This window comes from Garra rufa, chromosome 19, assembly GCF_049309525.1.
Source record: "Garra rufa chromosome 19, GarRuf1.0, whole genome shotgun sequence".
Classification (NCBI taxonomy): domain Eukaryota; kingdom Metazoa; phylum Chordata; class Actinopteri; order Cypriniformes; family Cyprinidae; genus Garra; species Garra rufa.
Genome location: NC_133379.1, coordinates 40,726,456 through 40,745,530, shown reverse-complemented (window position 1 = coordinate 40,745,530; position 19,075 = coordinate 40,726,456). Strand labels below are relative to the sequence as shown.

At 32.3% G+C, this 19,075-nt stretch overlaps 2 protein-coding genes across 2 annotated transcripts in view; one reads left to right on the top strand and one right to left on the bottom strand.

Annotated features, from left to right (window-relative positions):
- The window catches only part of LOC141292115 (transcription factor 4-like), a 360,731-nt gene that overhangs the window by 82,355 nt on the left and 259,301 nt on the right, over window positions 1-19,075 (bottom strand). The gene's annotated exons all lie outside the window — the stretch shown is intronic.
- LOC141292845 (transcription factor 4-like) overlaps window positions 1-19,075 on the top strand; it is a 110,695-nt gene that overhangs the window by 27,149 nt on the left and 64,471 nt on the right. The window contains exons 8-9 of the mRNA XM_073824906.1: window positions 4,218-4,347; window positions 4,689-4,738. Coding sequence (XP_073681007.1) covers window positions 4,218-4,347; window positions 4,689-4,738 — 180 coding nt within the window. The remainder of the gene's footprint in view (window positions 1-4,217; window positions 4,348-4,688; window positions 4,739-19,075) is intronic.

Genomic DNA, 19,075 nt, shown 5'->3' with positions numbered 1-19,075 from the left:
TTTGGTGGCCACGCAAGCATGCGCCTGCTGTTATTAATGCGGCCCGGTAATCCTTCACGGGCGTCTTCAGGTGTGTGTCATTTATCTTTGTTAATATTTCCTCTGGATGCCAGCTGGGTACCCGTGCCAGCCGGCTCCGAAACTGGGCATGAGACTCGGCATGCGGAACGCGCCGGGCCGGGCACCGCGGGAGCGCCGGGCTTTCTTCCTCCGCCCGTAGTTGCCGGGCAACGGCGCGCTCGGGAGAAAGCGTCCGTCCCGCGGAAAATGAGACACTTTTGTTTTAGCGTCCCCCCCTGCACAAGAAAAAAAACCTCCTTAACTGTGAGAGGGGGCGACTTATTTAAGACAAGGACTCTTTTGTTTTAGCCTGTGAAAGGCGGCAGACCCCGCTCTCCTCCGCGGGGAAGCCTGCGACCAGGGGCCGCCACGTAATTGGCCTATTTAGCTTGTTTTGCATGTGAATGCGGCTCTAGTCAAGCATCGCTAAGTCTGTTGTGAGAGCTGCCGTCATTTGAATTCAGCTCAGCGCAAACATTCTCCCTACTTTATCACATCCTCTAATGAGCCCCGGCCCGGGACGTTACCCCCCGAGTGTCCCTAAAAAGTTCGGGAGGAAGTTTACGTTACGTCTCGCACCCGGGGCTCGCGCTCTTCCCGGATCAGACTTCCGAACGCGGGGCAAACGTCTACCCGTTCGCCTCTCTCCTTTCAGCTACCTTTCTTTTCTTCCGTAGAACTCCAGCGAGCGAATGAGTGAATGAGCGAATGAGCGAACGAGCTCTCGTTAACTGGCCTTGATTAGCAGAACAATGTTAACTGAGAACAGTGTAATGATGGGAAGAGTTTGTGCGGGGTAAGTGTACTCGCTTTGGAGCTTCGCTGGGTCACACACACACACACACACACACACACACACACACACACTGACAGGAATGCTGGATTGATGTCTGAACTTCCTGAATTTGCATAGTTGATTTTTTTATAATCTTAATTAAAGACCTTTTTGGCTGTTTTTTGAAATATTGTGTGCTTTGCATCACTTTTTTAGCCAAAGTTATGACATTCTAAGTACATGCGTGTATATTTTTGTCTTTACTTTTGATCTTAATTAAAGTCCTTTGTTTTGTTTTTTCTAAACACTGTGTGCTTTAATTCCATATTGGATTACTTTTTTTTAGCACAAAACTGACATTTCAAGCATCTGTTTGTAAATTTGTTTGTACAACGTTTATAATCCTAATTAAAGGCCTTTATTTGAACATTTTTAATACTCTATGCACTTTAATGCAACATGGCATCATTTTATAGCATCTTTTCAAGCATCTATTTGTATATTTCTATCATTTTTAATGACATTAAGACTAATTATAAAGGTCATATTGTCTTTTAGTTGTCATAACTTTTATGATTTTAGATGAAGTCCTTTTTAAATTTTGTTCTAAATAATGTGTGCTTTAATACAATATTGCATCACTTTTTTTTAGCCAAAGTTATGACATTCTAAGTACATGCGTGTATATTTTTGTCTTTATTTTTGATCTTAATTAAAGTCCTTTATTTTTTGTTTTCTAAACACTGTGTGCTTTAATACCATATTGGATTCCTTTTTTTAGCACAAAACTGATATTTCAAGCATCTGTTTGTATATTTGTTTGTATAACGTTTATAATCCTAATTAAAGGCCTTTATTTGAACATTTTTAATACTCTGTGCACTTTAATGCAACATGGCATCATTTTATAGCATCTTTTCAAGCATCTTTTTGTATATTTCTATCATTTTTAATGACATTAAGACTAATTATAAAGGTCATATTGTCTTTCTTTTTAAATGAAGTCCTTTTTAAATTTTGTTCTAAATATTGCGTGTTTTAATACAATATTGTATCACTTTTTTAGCCAAAGTTATGACATTTTAAGCACGTGTGTGTATATTTCTCTTTATTTTTGACGTTAATTATGAAGGTCAATTGGTCTTTTAAACATCACAACTTTTATTATTCCTAATTAAAGGCCTTTATTTGAAATGTTTAAATAGTTTCTGCACTTTAATGCAACATGGCATCATTTTATAGCGTCTTTTTAAACATCTTTTTGTACATTTGTATCATTTTTAATGAAATTATGACTAATTATAAAGGTTATATTGTATTAAGTCTTTTGTTTTTTTCTAAATACTGTGTCCTTTAAAATCATATTGCATTGCATTTTAGCACAAGATGTATGTTTTAAGCATCTCTTTGTATGTTACTGCCATTTTTTCATGAAATTATGAAGGTCAAATGGTATTTTTAACTTTTATAATCTTAATTATAGACCTTTTTTGACTGTTTTCTAAATACTGTGTGCCTTAATACCATATTGGATTACTTTTTTAGCACAAATCTGACATTTCAAGCATCTGTTTGTATATTTCTGCCATTTTTTTTAATCATGAAGGTCAAAACATTTTTTAAACATCACAACTTTTATAATCCTAATTTAATAGGCTTTTATTTGCACTTTAATGCAACATGTCATCATTTTATAGCATCTTTTCAAGCATTTTTGTGTATATGTCTATCATTTTTTAATGAAATTAAGACTAATTATGAAAGTCATCTTTCAGATGTCATAACTTTTATGATCTTAATTAAAGTCCCTTTTTAATTTTGTTCTAAATATTGTGTGCTTTAATACCATATTGCATTACTTTTTTAGCGCAAAATTGACATTTCAAGCATCTGTTTGTATATTTCTGCCATTTTTGATAAAATTATGCAGGTCAAATGGTCTTTTAAACATGACACTTTTAATAAAAGGCCTTTATTTGATTTTTATTATTATTATGTGCTTTAATGCAACATTGCATACCTTTTTAGCACATAATTATAAAATATCAAGCATCTTTTTGTACATTTCTATCATTTCTAATGAAATATGACTAATTATGAAGGTCAAATAGTCTTTAAATGTCACATCTATTATAATTAATTAAAGGCATTTGTGCTTTTTGAAACACTTATGCTTTAACACAACATGGCATTACTTTTTTACCACAAGATTGACATTTCAATCATCTATTTGTATATTTCTTTCATTTTTTGATGAAATTAAGAATGTCAAATTCTTTTGAACAGCACAACGTCTGTGATCCAAAAAGGCATTTTGTACTTTTTTTTTTTTAAATATTGTGTTTAATCCAACATTGCATTATGCTTTTAGCATGAAATTGACATTTCAAGCATCTGTTTGTACATTTCTTCCATTTGTTGATCAAATTGTGGCCTTAATTATTAAGATCAAGTTGGCATTTTTAAATATTGTGTTTAATACAACAATGCAGCTCTTTTTTAGCACAAAATATACCATTTCAAGCATCTGTTTGTATTTTCCTGTCATTTTTCCATGAAATTAAGAATGTCAAATTCTTTTAAACAGCACAACATCTGTGATCCAAAAAGGCATTTTGTATTTTTTTTTTAAATATTGTGTTTAATCCAACATTTATTATACTTTTAGCATGCAATTGACATTTCAAGCATCAATTTGTACATCTCTGCCATTTGTTGATCAAATTGTAGCGTTAATTAATAAGATCGAATTGCCATTTTTAAGCATTGTGTGTTTAATACAACAATGCAGCACTTTTTAACACAAAATATGTCATTTCATGCATCTGTTTATACATTCCTGCCATTTTTTGATCAAATTGTGGCTTTAATAATAAAGTTCAAATTGGCATTTTAAACTTTTTAAAAAATATTGTGTTTAACACAGCAATGCAGCACCTTTGTAGCACAAAATATGACATTTCAAGCATCTGTTTGTATATTCCAGTCATTTTTTTTTTTGATAAAATCATGATCACCTCATCAGCTCAAACATTTTATTCTGGAGAAGTTTCACAGATGATAAAAAGGAAAACACTGTTGAATGTTTTCGTTGGCATTTCCAGATTTTTATTACTTGTGCAGCATTTAATCTAGCGATTTGTTCTAAAACATTTATTCATCTAATATCTGCCTAATCTGTGTATCTTTGACAAACAGCGTCTTGAAAATGTTAAGCAGCGCTCTGATGTTTTCTGTCGGAGTCTCTGACGTCTTTCTCTGCTTGTGTTTAACTCCAGGAATGTGTGGCGTCTTTCTTTTTTTAATTTAATCGTGTCCTCTCTGTGCGTTTTAACCTAATCGAGTGCCTCTAATGTATCTGTCTGCCTTTGTTTGTGTCCAGTCGAGTCTCATGGGAGGCGAGGTGGGGATGGTCAGTCCGGAGACGGTGTCGCCCACCAAACTGGGCTCACAGTATTACCAGCATTACGCAGGAAACCCACGCCGACGACCCCTTCACAGCGACTCCATGGGTGAGCCTTCATCACCAAAACCACCATCATCATCAACATCAACAACTGCTTTTTTTATTCTTAAAGTCCTTCAAGAAAACGTTTCCGTTTATTTTTTTAATCTCTTCTTGTCTGCAATATTGATTTTCTCTTTTGTGCGTTTTATTTGTGTTTTCTTAACAATGCATCAACCCTCAGGCCTTGAGGTGCCAAGCTTCAATAGGTGTCAACCTTCAGGCCAAATCGCACATGCTTTTATTTTTTTTCGTCAGAGACTGTCAGTCACAACCTGAACTGCGTTCATTGTGTTTTCTATCAGTGTTTGCTCATCAATCGTCTGTCTTTGTTTTGTTTTTTTCTAGAAGTCCAGACGAAAAAGGTTCGGAAAGTTCCTCCCGGATTGCCCTCTTCAGTAAGTCACAGTGTTAAGCATGTTTTTCACCTGTCAGTCGGACAAAGTCAGATCAGAGCTTTAACTCTCCAGTCAAAAGGCAGCGAGGCCGCACAATAGCGCGTGAGTGTGAGTGCGTATTGTGTCGCGGACGGGCCGTTTAATGCGCCGCTAATGACGCTGGAATGTTCGCGCGCGGAGCAGACGCCCCGCGGGACGTCCTGACGGTACTGTGCTGTAGTTCTTTAAGAGGCAAGACAGAGAGAGCCGCGCTATAATGGAGTCCTGATGGGACGCTTTTCAAACACGGCCGGCGGCTCGTCTCTGTGAAGGTGATCGCGGCCGATTTCCGCGAGGGTCTGGCGTTGTGTGTGCGAGCGTGAGTTGTTCCAGCGCAGGTGTTTCTGACACGGGAAACACTTTCAGCCTCATGTGACTCATTAATGCCACATACGGCACCGACGCACGCTTGTGTTTGAGTTTGGATGTACGAATACCATTAGACATGCTTACACACACTGTGTGTGTGTGTGTGTGTGTGTGTGTGTGTGTGTGTGTGTGTGTGTGTGTGTGTGTGTTCAGGTTGGAAACCGGCTTTCAGCGTTGTATAGTGTTCAAGAGAACAACTGTTAGAGACTAGTTCATTTTGTTTTTGTCAATATTATTTTTTAATATTATTAAATACTGTACATTATTTGTACAACTATTTAAGTTATTTGCATCATATTTATTTAATATTTACATAACAATAACCCTTCAAAATATGTTTTTATAATAATTTATCATTACTGTTCACAATTAGTTATTATTAATCATTTAAATAATGCATCATTATTATTTGACGAGATATTATATAGGAATTACTGTTTACTAATTCAACTGCACACATTATTCATTTAGAACAGTTTACATTTATAAAATCCATTTAGAAATCTGTTCCCTTTTTAAAAAAAAAAAATTCTTAAATGTTTGTGATGTGCCACAAATGATATCTGAGTTATATATTATTTGTATTTATTGCAATGCAATGTTATTGCAATGAGATGTTAGTAAATGTGCTAAAACAGCTCTGTTGTGTGTTTGTTTTCACGTGATAATTGAAATATTTCTGAAGGATTTTCTTCATTAGCGTTTAATGTGTGCTGAGTGAATTTTTGTTCATGTTGAGCAGATGCTGTTAGTTGCATTTATTGGGTGTATTGTGGTTCATTCTGTGTGTTTTTGTCGCGTGGTTTGTTCAGTAAGAGACCAGAAGCTTTAGAGTAAAAATAATATTATCAAACAGATTTTATGATGTTGTTTCATTGCTATAGTCAAGATAAGAAGTCTTAAATCTGTGCATTAGCTTTAACATTTTAACTTTATCGTCATTGTTTAAAGCAAGTGTCCTTTGAGTTATTTTTTCTGCAAATTTGTAAATATTGTGGCTATTTTCCTCATGTGTGCTGAGTGAATCTCAATGCACAGGATCTTTGTTCATGCTGAGCAGATGCTGTTGCATTTATTGGGTGTATTGTGGTTCATTCTGTGTGTTTTCGCCACTCATGTTTTCAGTAAGAGACCAGAAGCTTTAGAGTAAAAGTAATATTATCAAACTGATTTTATGATGTCGTATTTCATTGTTATATTCAAGATTGGACATCTTAAATCTGTGCATTAGCTTTATTTTAACTTAAACTTAAAGCAAGAGTCATTTTTCTGCAAATTCGTAAATATTTCTACTGATAGTCGGCATAAATGTAGTGGCTATTTTCCTCATGAGTGTTTAATTAAGTGCATTGAGTGAATCTCAATGCACAGGATCTTTGTTCATGTTGAGCAGATGCTGTTGAGTTGCATTTATTGGGTTTCTGGTTCATTCTGTGTGTTTTCATCGCTTGGTTTGTTCAGTGAGAGACCAAAAGCTGTAGAGTAAAAATTATATTATCAAACGGAGTCATTTTTTCGGCAAATTCATAAATATTTCTACTAATAGTCGACATAAATGTTGTGCCTATTTTCCTCATGAGCGTTTAATTCAGGTGTGCTGAGAGAATCTCAATGCACAGGATCTTTCTTTCATGCTGAGCAGATGCTGTTGCATTTATTGGGTGTATTGTGGTTCATTCTGTATGTTTTTGTCACTCTGTTTGCTCAGTGAGAGACCAGAGGCTTTAGAGTAAAAATAATATTATCAAACTGATTTCATAATATCATTTTATAATGTTGTATTTCATTGCTATATTCAACATAAGAAGTCTTAAATCTGTGCATTAGCTTCATTTTAACTTAAATGTAAAGCAAGTGTCATTTGAGTAATCTTTTCTGCAAATTTGTGAATATTTCTACTAATAAGCGACATAAATGTTGTGGCTAGTTTCCTCATGAGTGTTTAATTCACGTGTGCTGAGAGAATCTCAATGCACAGGATCTTTCTTTCATGCTGAGCAGATGCTGTTGCATTTATTGGGTGTATTGTGGTTCATTCTGTATGTTTTTGTCGCTCTATTTGTTCAGTGAGAGACCAGAGGCTTTAGAGTAAAAATAATATTATCAAACTGATTTCATAATATCATTTTATAATGTTGTATTTCATTGCTATATTCAACATAAGAAGTCTTAAATCTGTGCATTAGCTTCATTTTAACTTAAACTTAAAGCAAGTGTCATTTGAGTCATTTTTTCTACAAATTTGTTAATATTTCTACTAATAGTCTACATAAATATTGTGGTTATTTTCCTCACGTGTGCTGAGAGAATGCACAGGATCTTTGTTCATGTTGAGCAGATGATGTTGAGTTGCATTTATTGGGTTTGTGGTTCACTCTGTGTTTTTGTCGCTCAGTTTTTGTTTAGCTTCAGAGTAAAAACCAACCTGCAGCTCATTTAAAAAAAATTGAAATGATGATCTCTGTGGATTAATATCACAGCTGTTTTTGATTCCACTAAATCATGTGAACGAACTGTGAAAGAATGGTGTTATAGCTACATAAATCATCGATTATTTGTGGTTTTTCATCATGCATGTACCATGCAACATTTTGTGCATGAGCAAAATGGTTTTCCGTGATTTTAACGTTGCGTTTCATCTGCTTAGATCAGGACTGATCCACAACATTCTCTGTTTCTGCTCGTCTGCGCTCACATTGGATTGTTTAAAGTATACAGCGTTAATTAAATTAAGTTTGGTCTAGCAGAATGCTCAGTTGGGACGTGATCTCTCCGGCGGGCGGCACGGATCCATTTCCTAATCTTTTCCTCCCCCTTCAGGTTGTAAACGGCACTGCGCCGTGAGTTTAGGGTCCGTTTGACTGACACTTCTTCAGCTTTTGCTTCTGGATCTTTTTTAAAATAAAAAGTCTGATTTGAAAATGCATTTTCAGGCATAATTACGTATCACTCATGTCTCTTTGTTAGATGATCACGTGTCTCATTGCTGCCGGACGGAGTGTTTCTGGTGTGCTGAGAGGGGAATGTGGAGTGTTATGGACGGATGTTGGAGTGTTTGTGGTGATGTTGTTGTTTTATAAAGATGAATCGTCCGTCTGCGTGTTTTAATAAGCCGGAACAGCGCAGGTTTATGGCAGTAAACACACTTTAGTGTTTTTTAATTGTGCTCTTGTGGTTTCCGACGCCATGCGAGAGCATATGCCCCACAATGACATCTACAGACAATAGAGCCATACGAGACCAGAGCCGTGAGAGAGAGTGTGTGTTTGTGTGTGTGTTTATGTGTGAACTTCATTCACATGCGGTGAGTTTGTGCATGTGGTGTTTTAAAAGAACAGCTTCGACATGCTACCCTGGCATGTTTATTTTAACATTATCAAACTGATTTCATAAGTTCATTTAATATAATGTCATATTTCATCGCTATATTCAAGATAAGAAGTTTTAAATCTGTGCATTACCTTCAACATTTTAAGTTTATCGTCATTGGTTAAAGCAAGAGTCATTTGATTCATATTTTGTACAAATTCGTAATTGTTTCTACTAATAGTCTACACAAATATTTCTGCTAATCTAAATTTATTTACACATATTAAAAGAGTGAGTCTAATAGAAATAGGTTATATTTTACCCCAAATTTAAAATAAGTAAATAAGATATTGTATTTTGCATTATGAAAATGATGCCTGATTTTAGAACAGATTTTTTTTTTCATTATTAAATTCATTTAATGACAATTAAATGTTTTCTTTTTCAATTAAAGGCTTTGCTTTTTTCTTTTTTAAAAACTGTTTTCAATCAAGATCCTCATTAGTATACTTAAATCTTTTTTTATATTTAAATAAGGTCATCATAAATTATGAATAAATATATGATATCTATTTATATAAATTATATAATATAATATAATTCATAAATGAATAAAATTAATTTTTTAGGAATTAAAGACCTTACTTTTTTTTAAATTTCTGAAGTTTTTAATCAAGATCAATTAGTGTACTTAAATGTTTTTTTATATTTAATATATAATATTTATTTATATAAAAACTTTTTTTTTTTACATTTATTACAAACTTTAAAAATTTATTAAAAGCAAAAACATTATCACGATCTAATAGTTGCTTTAGAATTAAATAATATTCAAATATGTTAATATGTTGTTTCTCTGCATTTCCTTAATGAGAGTTCAGGGTAAAAATTTGCTTAATTGATTCAGTGGCAAAACAAAATCTTAATGACAAACTAATAATATGTTTTATTATTGAAAAAGCATCACATTTTTAAGTTTCTGTTTAAAGGAGCAATTTTTGTTTTTGTTTAAAGGAGCAATGCACATTAATAAACATGACTGTAAATATGCCAGAATTAGCCATAAAAGGCTATTTTTGATCTGTAGACCATTGACAAATGTTAAAAAGTCACCCTAAAAACAAAAACAGAGCATCTTAAACACACACCTACAAAAACGGAAAAAAGAGTAAAAAATAAAATACTGAAAAAATACAAACACATGAATGCACAATAAAAATATTTTGCATAAAGAACATTTTAGCTAAATATAATTTCTTCTCTTTTTATGGCTTTTGAGATGACATATGAATAGCATGTTCTTGACAGGTTTTTGTGCAATTCACCATGAGTGTCAGATTTAATATGTTTCTAGTTGTTCTCATTGAAAAATACAGATTTATGTCAGGAATTTGTGTCTGTAGTGTCACTGGACTTCAGCAAACACACAAAAAACTCCACTGAAACACAAATGAAGCTGCGTTTCTGTTGCTGATGCTCTTGTTGAAGGCAACGATGAGAACGGGAGTGATGGGGAGGGGAGGGGGGTTCAGGTAGGTCTCCATGGCGACGGCTTGAGTGACAGGTAGCGGACGGAGCAGCGTGTAGACGGAGGTAAGACTTTGGCCGCGGCCCAAAACTCAGCGAAAGAAAGAAACAGCCTCCCGCACCAGCTGTCGACAGCGTTTTTGTTGGAACCCGAGTGTGAGAACCCTGTTTAAAGCCGACTGAGTGTGTGTGTGTGTGTGTGTGTGTGTGTGTGTGTGTGTGTGTGTGTGTGTGTGTGTGTGTGTGTGTGTGTCTGTGTGAACCCTCCAGAACCTTGTTTTGGACTATCTTAATGAACATGTGCTTGATTTCTTGTGTGAGATTTGTGAAATATTAGCGAACAATCGAGTGTCATTTGCTGGTTTCCTGCAGCTATGTTCCACTGACACAGATGAAGTCTATTTCATGATCATAAAGAATTTAAAACGGGGGGAAATTACTAATTTCAGCATGATCTTGTAAGTTTAATTAGTGTTTGAGACTCCTAAAGGAATAATTCAGACAAAAAAAATGAACATTCTGTCATCATTTACTAAACCTCAAAACCCTTGTGACCTTCTTTCTTCTGGAGAAAACACAAAAGAAGATACTTAGCAGAATGTAAACGCTGCACTTTTCCATATAGCGAATATGGATGTGAAAGAAGGCATTTGAGTTCATAATCTGTTTCATTTAATTTATTTATGCTAATCTAAATTTATTTCTAATAAAAACATGTCATATTTTACCCTAAATTCAAAAGAAAGAAATAAGACATTGTATTTTGCATGTTTTTTAAATTATTTTTAAATCGTTATTGATAATTAAATATTTTCCTTTTCAGAAATTAATGCTTTTCTTTTACTTTTTTATTTTAAAATCTCACCTTTTTCATTTAAGATTCTTATTTGATTCTCAATAGTGTACTTAGTTTACTTTCCTCTGTAGAACACAAAAGGAGATATTTAGCAGAATGTAAATGCTGCACTTTTATCATATAGTGAATATGGATGTAAAAGGAGGCATCTGAGCTCCAAAAATTATGAAAAGCATCATAAAATCATAATCTGTTTAATTTATTTAAGTTTTTTTTTTTACAAAGTTTTTCTTCTGTATATCATAAAAGGAGATATTTAGGAGAATGTGCATGATCCACTTTTACCATATAGTGAATACGAATGTGAAAGGATGCATTTAGCTTCAAAAATGACAATAATCTCATTTGAGCTTCAAAAATGATGATAAGCATCATAAAATCATAATCTGTTTAATTTATTTAACAGAGTTTTTCTTCTGTATATCACAAAAGGAGATAGTTAGGAGAATATGCATGCTGCACTTTTACCATACAGTGAATATTGATGTGAAAGGATGCATTTAAGCTTCAAAAATGACAATAATCTCCATAAAATCAGCTTATTTTGACTCATGCACTGTATTGCATTGTCTGCTCCTCAGACAAAATTATCATACGACTTCTGAAAAGTAAATGTAATATATTTTCCATAGTGAATATGGATGTGAATGACGTCATTTGAGCTCTGAAATGGACAAATAAGCATTATAGTTTTCGTATGTGTTCAGTAAAATCAAACTGTTATGATGATCTAATTGTGCGTTTTTGTCATTTTTAAAGCTCAAATGCACTTTTACTGTATAGAAAAGAGGAACGTGCACATTCTGATAAATGTCTACTTTTGTGCTCCACAGATGAAAGAAAGTCATATAGTTTTGGATTAACATTAAGGGTGAATATGAGATTTTTTGTATGTTTCAGAGTCGTTGCATTTGGTTTTCAGATTTCGATACGTCGGGGAAATGGATAAATGCTTGTGTAAATGTATAAATAAACAGCAAGACGTCGTCTTCTCCCCCCGATTCACCTGTCAGCCTGTCCAGGAAAGAGAAGCAGAGAGAATGTAGCAGTAAATGATCTCATGGTGGCTTTTTTTTTGGCATCTTTTTTTAAGCGAGTGGAAAGAAATAACAGAAACAGCTGCGTGTGTCTGGCTGCGGCCCAGCGGCGCTGGTGCGACGTTTGAGAAAAATTCTCTGTATGAAATAAACGGTCAGATTTCATTCAGTCCTGCCAAAAAACCGAGACGTGAACATATCAGAGCCACGTCCCCGTGTCCCTTCGTTCGCTGAGGAAAAAGGCCAGCGACGTGTTTCTGAAAGGCTTCTGTGTCGTCTATAAATAGAGATTTGTTTTTTTGAGGCGCACTGATTTTAACGGCAGTCACGGGCAGCTGGATTTCTTCTCTTGAGATCTTTAACGGAGGAAAATATTCACAATTTTCTCCACCGTAACGCAACAACACACCTGCTGACAGAGTCTTGTTTTGCTTTCCCTAAAATGTTCTCAGACTTGCAAGATATCACATATCAAGTTTGCATTTGCAAATGAGAGAATGTGTTTTGCTTGCATGGATATACTAATAGTTGTACTTGACTTGCTTATTCAGTTTTATTTGCATTTCTATTTTAATATTTTTGCATTCATATTCTAATTTTTACTTGCATGAATATTCGTTTTTTTACGTTTCATGAATAGTCTAATTTTTTTTGTTGAATTAATATTATAATACTTTTTACTTGCACGAATGTTTTCATTTTTTACTTGCATAAATATTTTTTTAATTGCATGAAAAAAATATTTTAACGGCAGTCACAGGCAACTGGATTTCTTCCTTTGAGATCTTTAATGCAGGAAAATATTCACAATTTTCTCCACCGTAACACAACAACAAACCTGCTGACAGAATCTTGTTTTGCTTTTCTTAAAATGTTCTCAGACTTGCAAGATATCACATATCAAGTTTGCATTTGCAAATGTCAGAGAATGTGTTTTACTTTGATGGATATCCTAATAGTTTTACTTGCCCTTTTTTTACTTGACTTGCTTATTCTGTTTTATTTGCATTTTTAATTTTTTTTTTTTACTTGCATTAATATTCTAATTTTTACTTGCATGAATATTTTTTTTTTTTACTTGTCATGAATAGTCCAGTTTTTTTTAGTTGCATTAATATTGTAATATTTTTTACTTTAAAATGTTTTAATTTTTTACTTTTTTACTCTATTTTTTTAATTGCATGAAAAAATATTTTTAACGGCAGATATCAAGTTTGCATTTGCAAATGTCAGAGAATGTGTTTTACTTGCATGGATATCCTTATATTTTTACTTGCACTTTTTTTTACTTGACTTGCTTATTCTGTTTTATTTGCATTTCTATTTTAATATTTTTTGCATTAATATTCTAATTTTTACTTGCATGGATATTAGGTTTGTTTTGGTTGCATTAATGGTATAATATTTTTTACTTGCACAAATGTTTACATTTTTAATTACATAAATATTTTTTTAATTGCATGAAAAAAATAAAAAAATGAAAAAAATCCCAATAGTTTTACTTGCACTTTTTTACTTGACTTGCTTATTCTTTTTTTTATTTGCATTTCTATTTTAATATTTTTTTACTTGCATGAATATTCTCATTTTTACTTGCATAAATAGTCAAAAAAAATTATATGCATTAATATTATAATATTTTTTATTTGCACAAATGTTTTCATTTTTTACTTGCATGAATATTTTTTTAATTGCATGAATATTCTATTTTTTTTTTCACTTGGATATATATTAGATGCTGTAAACTCAAGTTTCGTTCATAGTATCTCTTTTGATCTCAGTATGAAGCCTTCATTTTATATAATTATTGCCTCATTTATATCTATTTTTATTTCTCCTCAAAAATGTGAGAATACTGTAACTAAAACCTCCATGACGTCTCCTGAGCTTTGAAGAAGATATTATTTTCCTCTGTCTGTCATCAAATTCTTTCCACATTCTCGTCCTCAGTTTTTCCTCTTCCTCATCCCTCCATCCTCTCCTCCAGCACAGCATCTGTTTCTCTCTTCACCTCCGCGGCGGCCATTTCATGCTGATGTCTTGAGCGGCGCTCGCTCGTTCGGCCCTGTTTGTTTGCGCTGTTTACAGAGAACTTTTGTTCGGTGCTGTCGGCTCAGATAAAGCCCGTCTCTTTTTCTTTCTCCCTCTCTTTCTCAGACGTTCCTAACATTCCTGTCATGAAATATTTGGCTGGAAACAGCAGAAAGAATCAAACTGCACATCCGTGAGAGCAGATGAATTTGTATTTGCCGATCAACGATATGACAGGATGTTGTTTTGAGAAATGACAGCTTTTATTCCCAAGAAGTTTCACAGATATATTTCTTAGAAATCTGATTTTTAATGTGTGTTTATCTGCATTTTATGATCAGAAATCATTCTATTTGAATTTATAGAGTTGAAACTGTTTTTATCCTGTTTTCTTTTTTTTTTTTTACATTGGATTTGAATAGAGGCATTTGAACTTCAAAAGTGACAAAGCATTAAAAAATCTGTCCATTTGACTCGTACAGTATTTGTCTGATCTTTTGAAGTCTGTTTCTCAGTCAAAATTATAATACGACTTCTGATGACTTGGAATATAGTGAAATATTATATATTTTAAATATAGTGAATAGGGATGTGAGTGGAGTCCAAAAATGACAAAAAAGCACCATAAAGGCATCAAATTCATTTGATTTTGTTGTAATATGTTTTGTCAAGTGACATTCTTTTATTCCTGAGAAGTTTTGTGGATCAATTTTGTAAAAATCTGATTATTAATATGCATTTGCAGATGTTTTATGTGCATTTTATGATCATGGATAATTTAATTGGCATTTCTAGAAACTAAATATTGTTTTACAATCATTTTTCATCCTCTTTTCTGTGAAAGTGTATGTGAATTAAGGCATTTCAGTTCCAAAAATGACCAAAAGTATCATAAAAGCATCATTTTCACAGGATTTTGCTTAAAAATGCTTTGTGAGTTGAGTTTTTGTTCTTGAGAAGTTTTACAGATATATTTCTTAAAATCTGATTATTAATGTGCATTAACAGGTGTGTTTATCTGCATTTTATGATCAGAAATCATTCAGTTTGAATTTATAGAGTTAAAACTCTGTTTTATAATCATATTTTTATCATGTTTTTTTACATTGGCATTTAAGCTTAAAAAATGACAAAGCACCATAAAATCAGTCAATTTGACTCATGCAGTATTTGTCAGATCTTTTGAAGTCTGTTTCTCCAACAAAATTTTTATATGACTTCTGATGACTTGGAATGTGGTAAAATATATTTGTAATATAGTGAATAGGGATGTGAATGGAGACATCCAAAAACGACAAAAAGGCATAATAAAAGCATCAAAATCACAGGATTTTGTTTTAAAATGTTTTGTTGATGACTTTTTTTTACTTTTCATTACTGAGAAGTTTAATGGATATATTTTGTAAACATCTGATTATTAATATGCATTTGCAAATGTTTTATCTGCATTTTATGATCAGGAATAATTCAATTGCCATTTATACTCTGTTTTATAATAACTTTTCATCGTCTTTTCTGTGAAAGTGTATGTGAATGAAGGCATTTCAGTTCCAAAAATGACAAAAAAGCATCATAAAAGCATAATTTTTACAGGATTTTGTTTAAAAAATCTGGCTCATGCACTGTATGTCAGACTTCTAATGACTTATATATTTCTAATATAGTGAATATGGATGTGAATGAGGCATTTAAGATCAAAAAATGACAAAAAAAAAAAAGCAATATTAAGGCATCAAATTCACAGGATTTTTAAAAATGTTTTGTCGATTACTTTTTTTATTCCTAAGAAGTTTCATGCATAGATTTTGTACAAATCTGATATGTGTTCGCAGGTGTTTTATCTGCATTTTATAGGAATAATTTAATTGCCATTTTTTAGAGTTTTATAATCAAATTTTAATCCTCTTACCCATATAGTGTAAGTGGATGTGACTGAAGGCATTTAAGCTCCAAAAACGACAAAAAAAAGTATTATTTTTCACAGGATTTTGTTTATAAATGCTTTGTGAAATGACAACATTTTTATTCTTAAAAAGTTTTAAAAATGTATTTCTTAAAATCTGATTATAAATATGCATTTACAGGTGTTTTATCTTCATTGATTGTGAATCATCCAGTTGTTATTATTGATTTTAATTTGTTTTCTAATCATATACTATATATTTTAAATGTTAGTGTCTTAAAAAATCAACCTCAAGTTTGTCCTCTGATTTTTATCGTGATGAATCATGAAACTTGTGTTGACATTAGTTAAAAAAAGAGGTATAGAACATAACATTTAAGTAATAAAACTATTTTTTAAAAAACAGATTTCAATTCTCAATTCTGATTGAATGAGCCACATTATAATGATATTATATTATATTATGTTGATAAACACACTTCTGCGACTCAAATTCGATATAGTAATCAAACCAGGAAAGCTGTGTGTGTGTGTGTGTGTGTGTGTGTGTGTGTGTGTGTGTGTGTGTGTGTGTGTGTGTGTGTGTGTGTGTGTGTGTGTGTGTGTGTGTGTGTGTGTGTGTGTGTGTGTGTGTGTGTGTGTGTGTGTGTGTGTGTGTGTTAAAGCCCAGATGAGATCCAGGAGAGAATTATATGAACCAGGTCCAGTGGACTGTGTGTTTTCCATTGAGCAATGCACAGAGGAAATGAAGTCAGTTTCCTGTGTGTGTGTGTGTGATCTCAGCTTCAGCTTCAGAACCGATGTGGAATGTTCTCTGCACATCTCTGCCAAATCACTGTCCGTTTCTGCGCATTTATTTCTATGTGGAACAGAATTGGGGTTGATATGGCGCATAGAAATGTCATAATTGATTTTAAGGTGATGATGTGCCTGTTAATTGGCTGTAAAAACAGTTTTTAAAACATCAATTCATTTTGGACAAATGTATCCGTGTTAAAGTGTATTTTATTACCCCGTGGGTTTGGCTTCAGCAGGAACAGATGAGCATGTGTTTGTGAGTGTATGCATGTACATATACAGCACAGATGAAATGCATTGTGTTTTGCAATGTATTTGATTTCATTTCAGTTTTACTTGCATAAATATTGTATTTTCTTACTTGAATGAATAATTTAACATTTTTTGAACATTTTTAACATTCTTTTACATGCATAAGTATTTGAATATTTTTTTACTTGCATGATAATTCTATTTTTTACTTGCATTAATATTCTTATATTTTTATTTGGATAAAATATCTTTTATTTTTTACTTGCATTTATATGCTAATATTATACTTGCTTAAATATTCTAATATTTTTTACTTGCATGATAATTCTCTTTTTTACTTGCATTAATATTCTAATTTTTATTTGCATAAAATATATTTTACTTTTTACTTGCATGAATATAAAAATAATTTACTTGCAGAAATATTCTAGTTTTTTTTACTTGCATAATTTTTTTTTGCTTGCATTAATATTTTTTATTTGCATAAAATATATTTTATTTTTTACTTGCATTCATATATTTTTCCTATATTTTTTACTTGCATGATAATTCTCTTTTTTTACATGCATTAGTATTCTTATATTTTTATTGGCATAAAATGTCTTATTTTTACTTGCATTAATATACTAATATTTTACTTGCATAAATATTCCAATATTTGTTACTTGCATGATAATTCTCTTTTTTTACTTGCATTATTATTATTATATTTTTGTTTGCATAAAATATATTTTATTTTTACTTGCATTAATATACTATTATTTTACTTGCATAAATATTCTTATATTTTAGTTGCATGATAATTCTCTTTTTTTACTTGCATTAATTTATTTATATTTTGATTTGCATAAAATATCTTTTGTTTTTTACTTGCATTAATATACTAATATTTTACTTGCAATAATATTCTTACATTTTTATTTGTATAAAATATATTTTATTTTTTACTTGCATTAATATACTATAATTTTACTTGCATAAATATTCTAACATTTTTTACTTGCATGATAATTCTTTTTTACTTGCATTAATATATTCTTATATTTTTTAAATGCATAATTTTTTTATGCATTAATATACAAATATTTTATTTGCATAAATATTCTAATATTTTTACTTGCATGATAATTCTCTTTTTTTACTTGCATTAATATTCTTATATTTTTTTAAATGCATAAAATATATATATTTTTTTACTTGCATTAATATGCTATTTTACTTGCATAAATATTCTAATAGTTTTTACTTGCATGATAAGTCTGTTTTTTTACTTGGATTAATATTCTTATATTTTTATTTTCATAAAATATATTAAATTTTTTACTTGCATGAATATTCAATTTTTTTCCATTTTTTTCCTTTTTTGAATATTCTAATATCTCTGATGCAGCTATAAACTTGAGTTTTGTTTGTAAGATCTCTTATCTTTTTATTTCGAACCTCAGAGCAGACAGGTAATGTATTTAGTCTCGTTTTAGTGCCCTATTTTATTCGTCTGGGGCATGAAGCTGCAGAGGAGGACACTGCCCCAGGTGTCCCAGCATGCACTGGGGGAGAGTGGGGCCAAAACTGCTGACGGCCGCAGCTGTAGAGAGAGAAACGGTTCATATCAGCTAAACCCTAAACCCATGAGCACCATCTCCCCTCATGACAGGAGCTGCATCAGCTAATGAATGCTGGGAAAGCGTCACGCGCAGCTACTGTTTATGTAGCGCGACCTCGCAGACCTCACGCTATTGCTCAGATGTTGCTCTTTTGGAGCTCAGGAGACTCAGATGTTGTACCTTTAATTCCTCAAGAGACAAAAAAAAGACAAAAATGAGTCAGTAGTTAATTTGATGGAAGGTGCTTGCGTCCATATTGAGAACTCTGACTTTTGATTGCTTTTCTGAAAGGAGACACGTATATGGAAGCCCATTTCCGCCACATAAGAAAAAAATGCGTCAGTAAATCATAATTATAACAGAACAAAATCATGATTATAAGATAAAAAATTGAAAATGACTAAATAAATGCAATTTTGATTTTTTTGTTGTCATAATTGATTTTTTGATCATTTTGATGACATTTTATCTGACATTTTATCTTATAATTTCGACTTTTTATCTCATAATTTTCACCTACATAGTATCTTTTAATTGTCTTTTTATCTCAATTTTGGCTTTTTTTCTCATAATTGAGTTAGGATGCATTATTCTGACTTTTTGTATCTCATT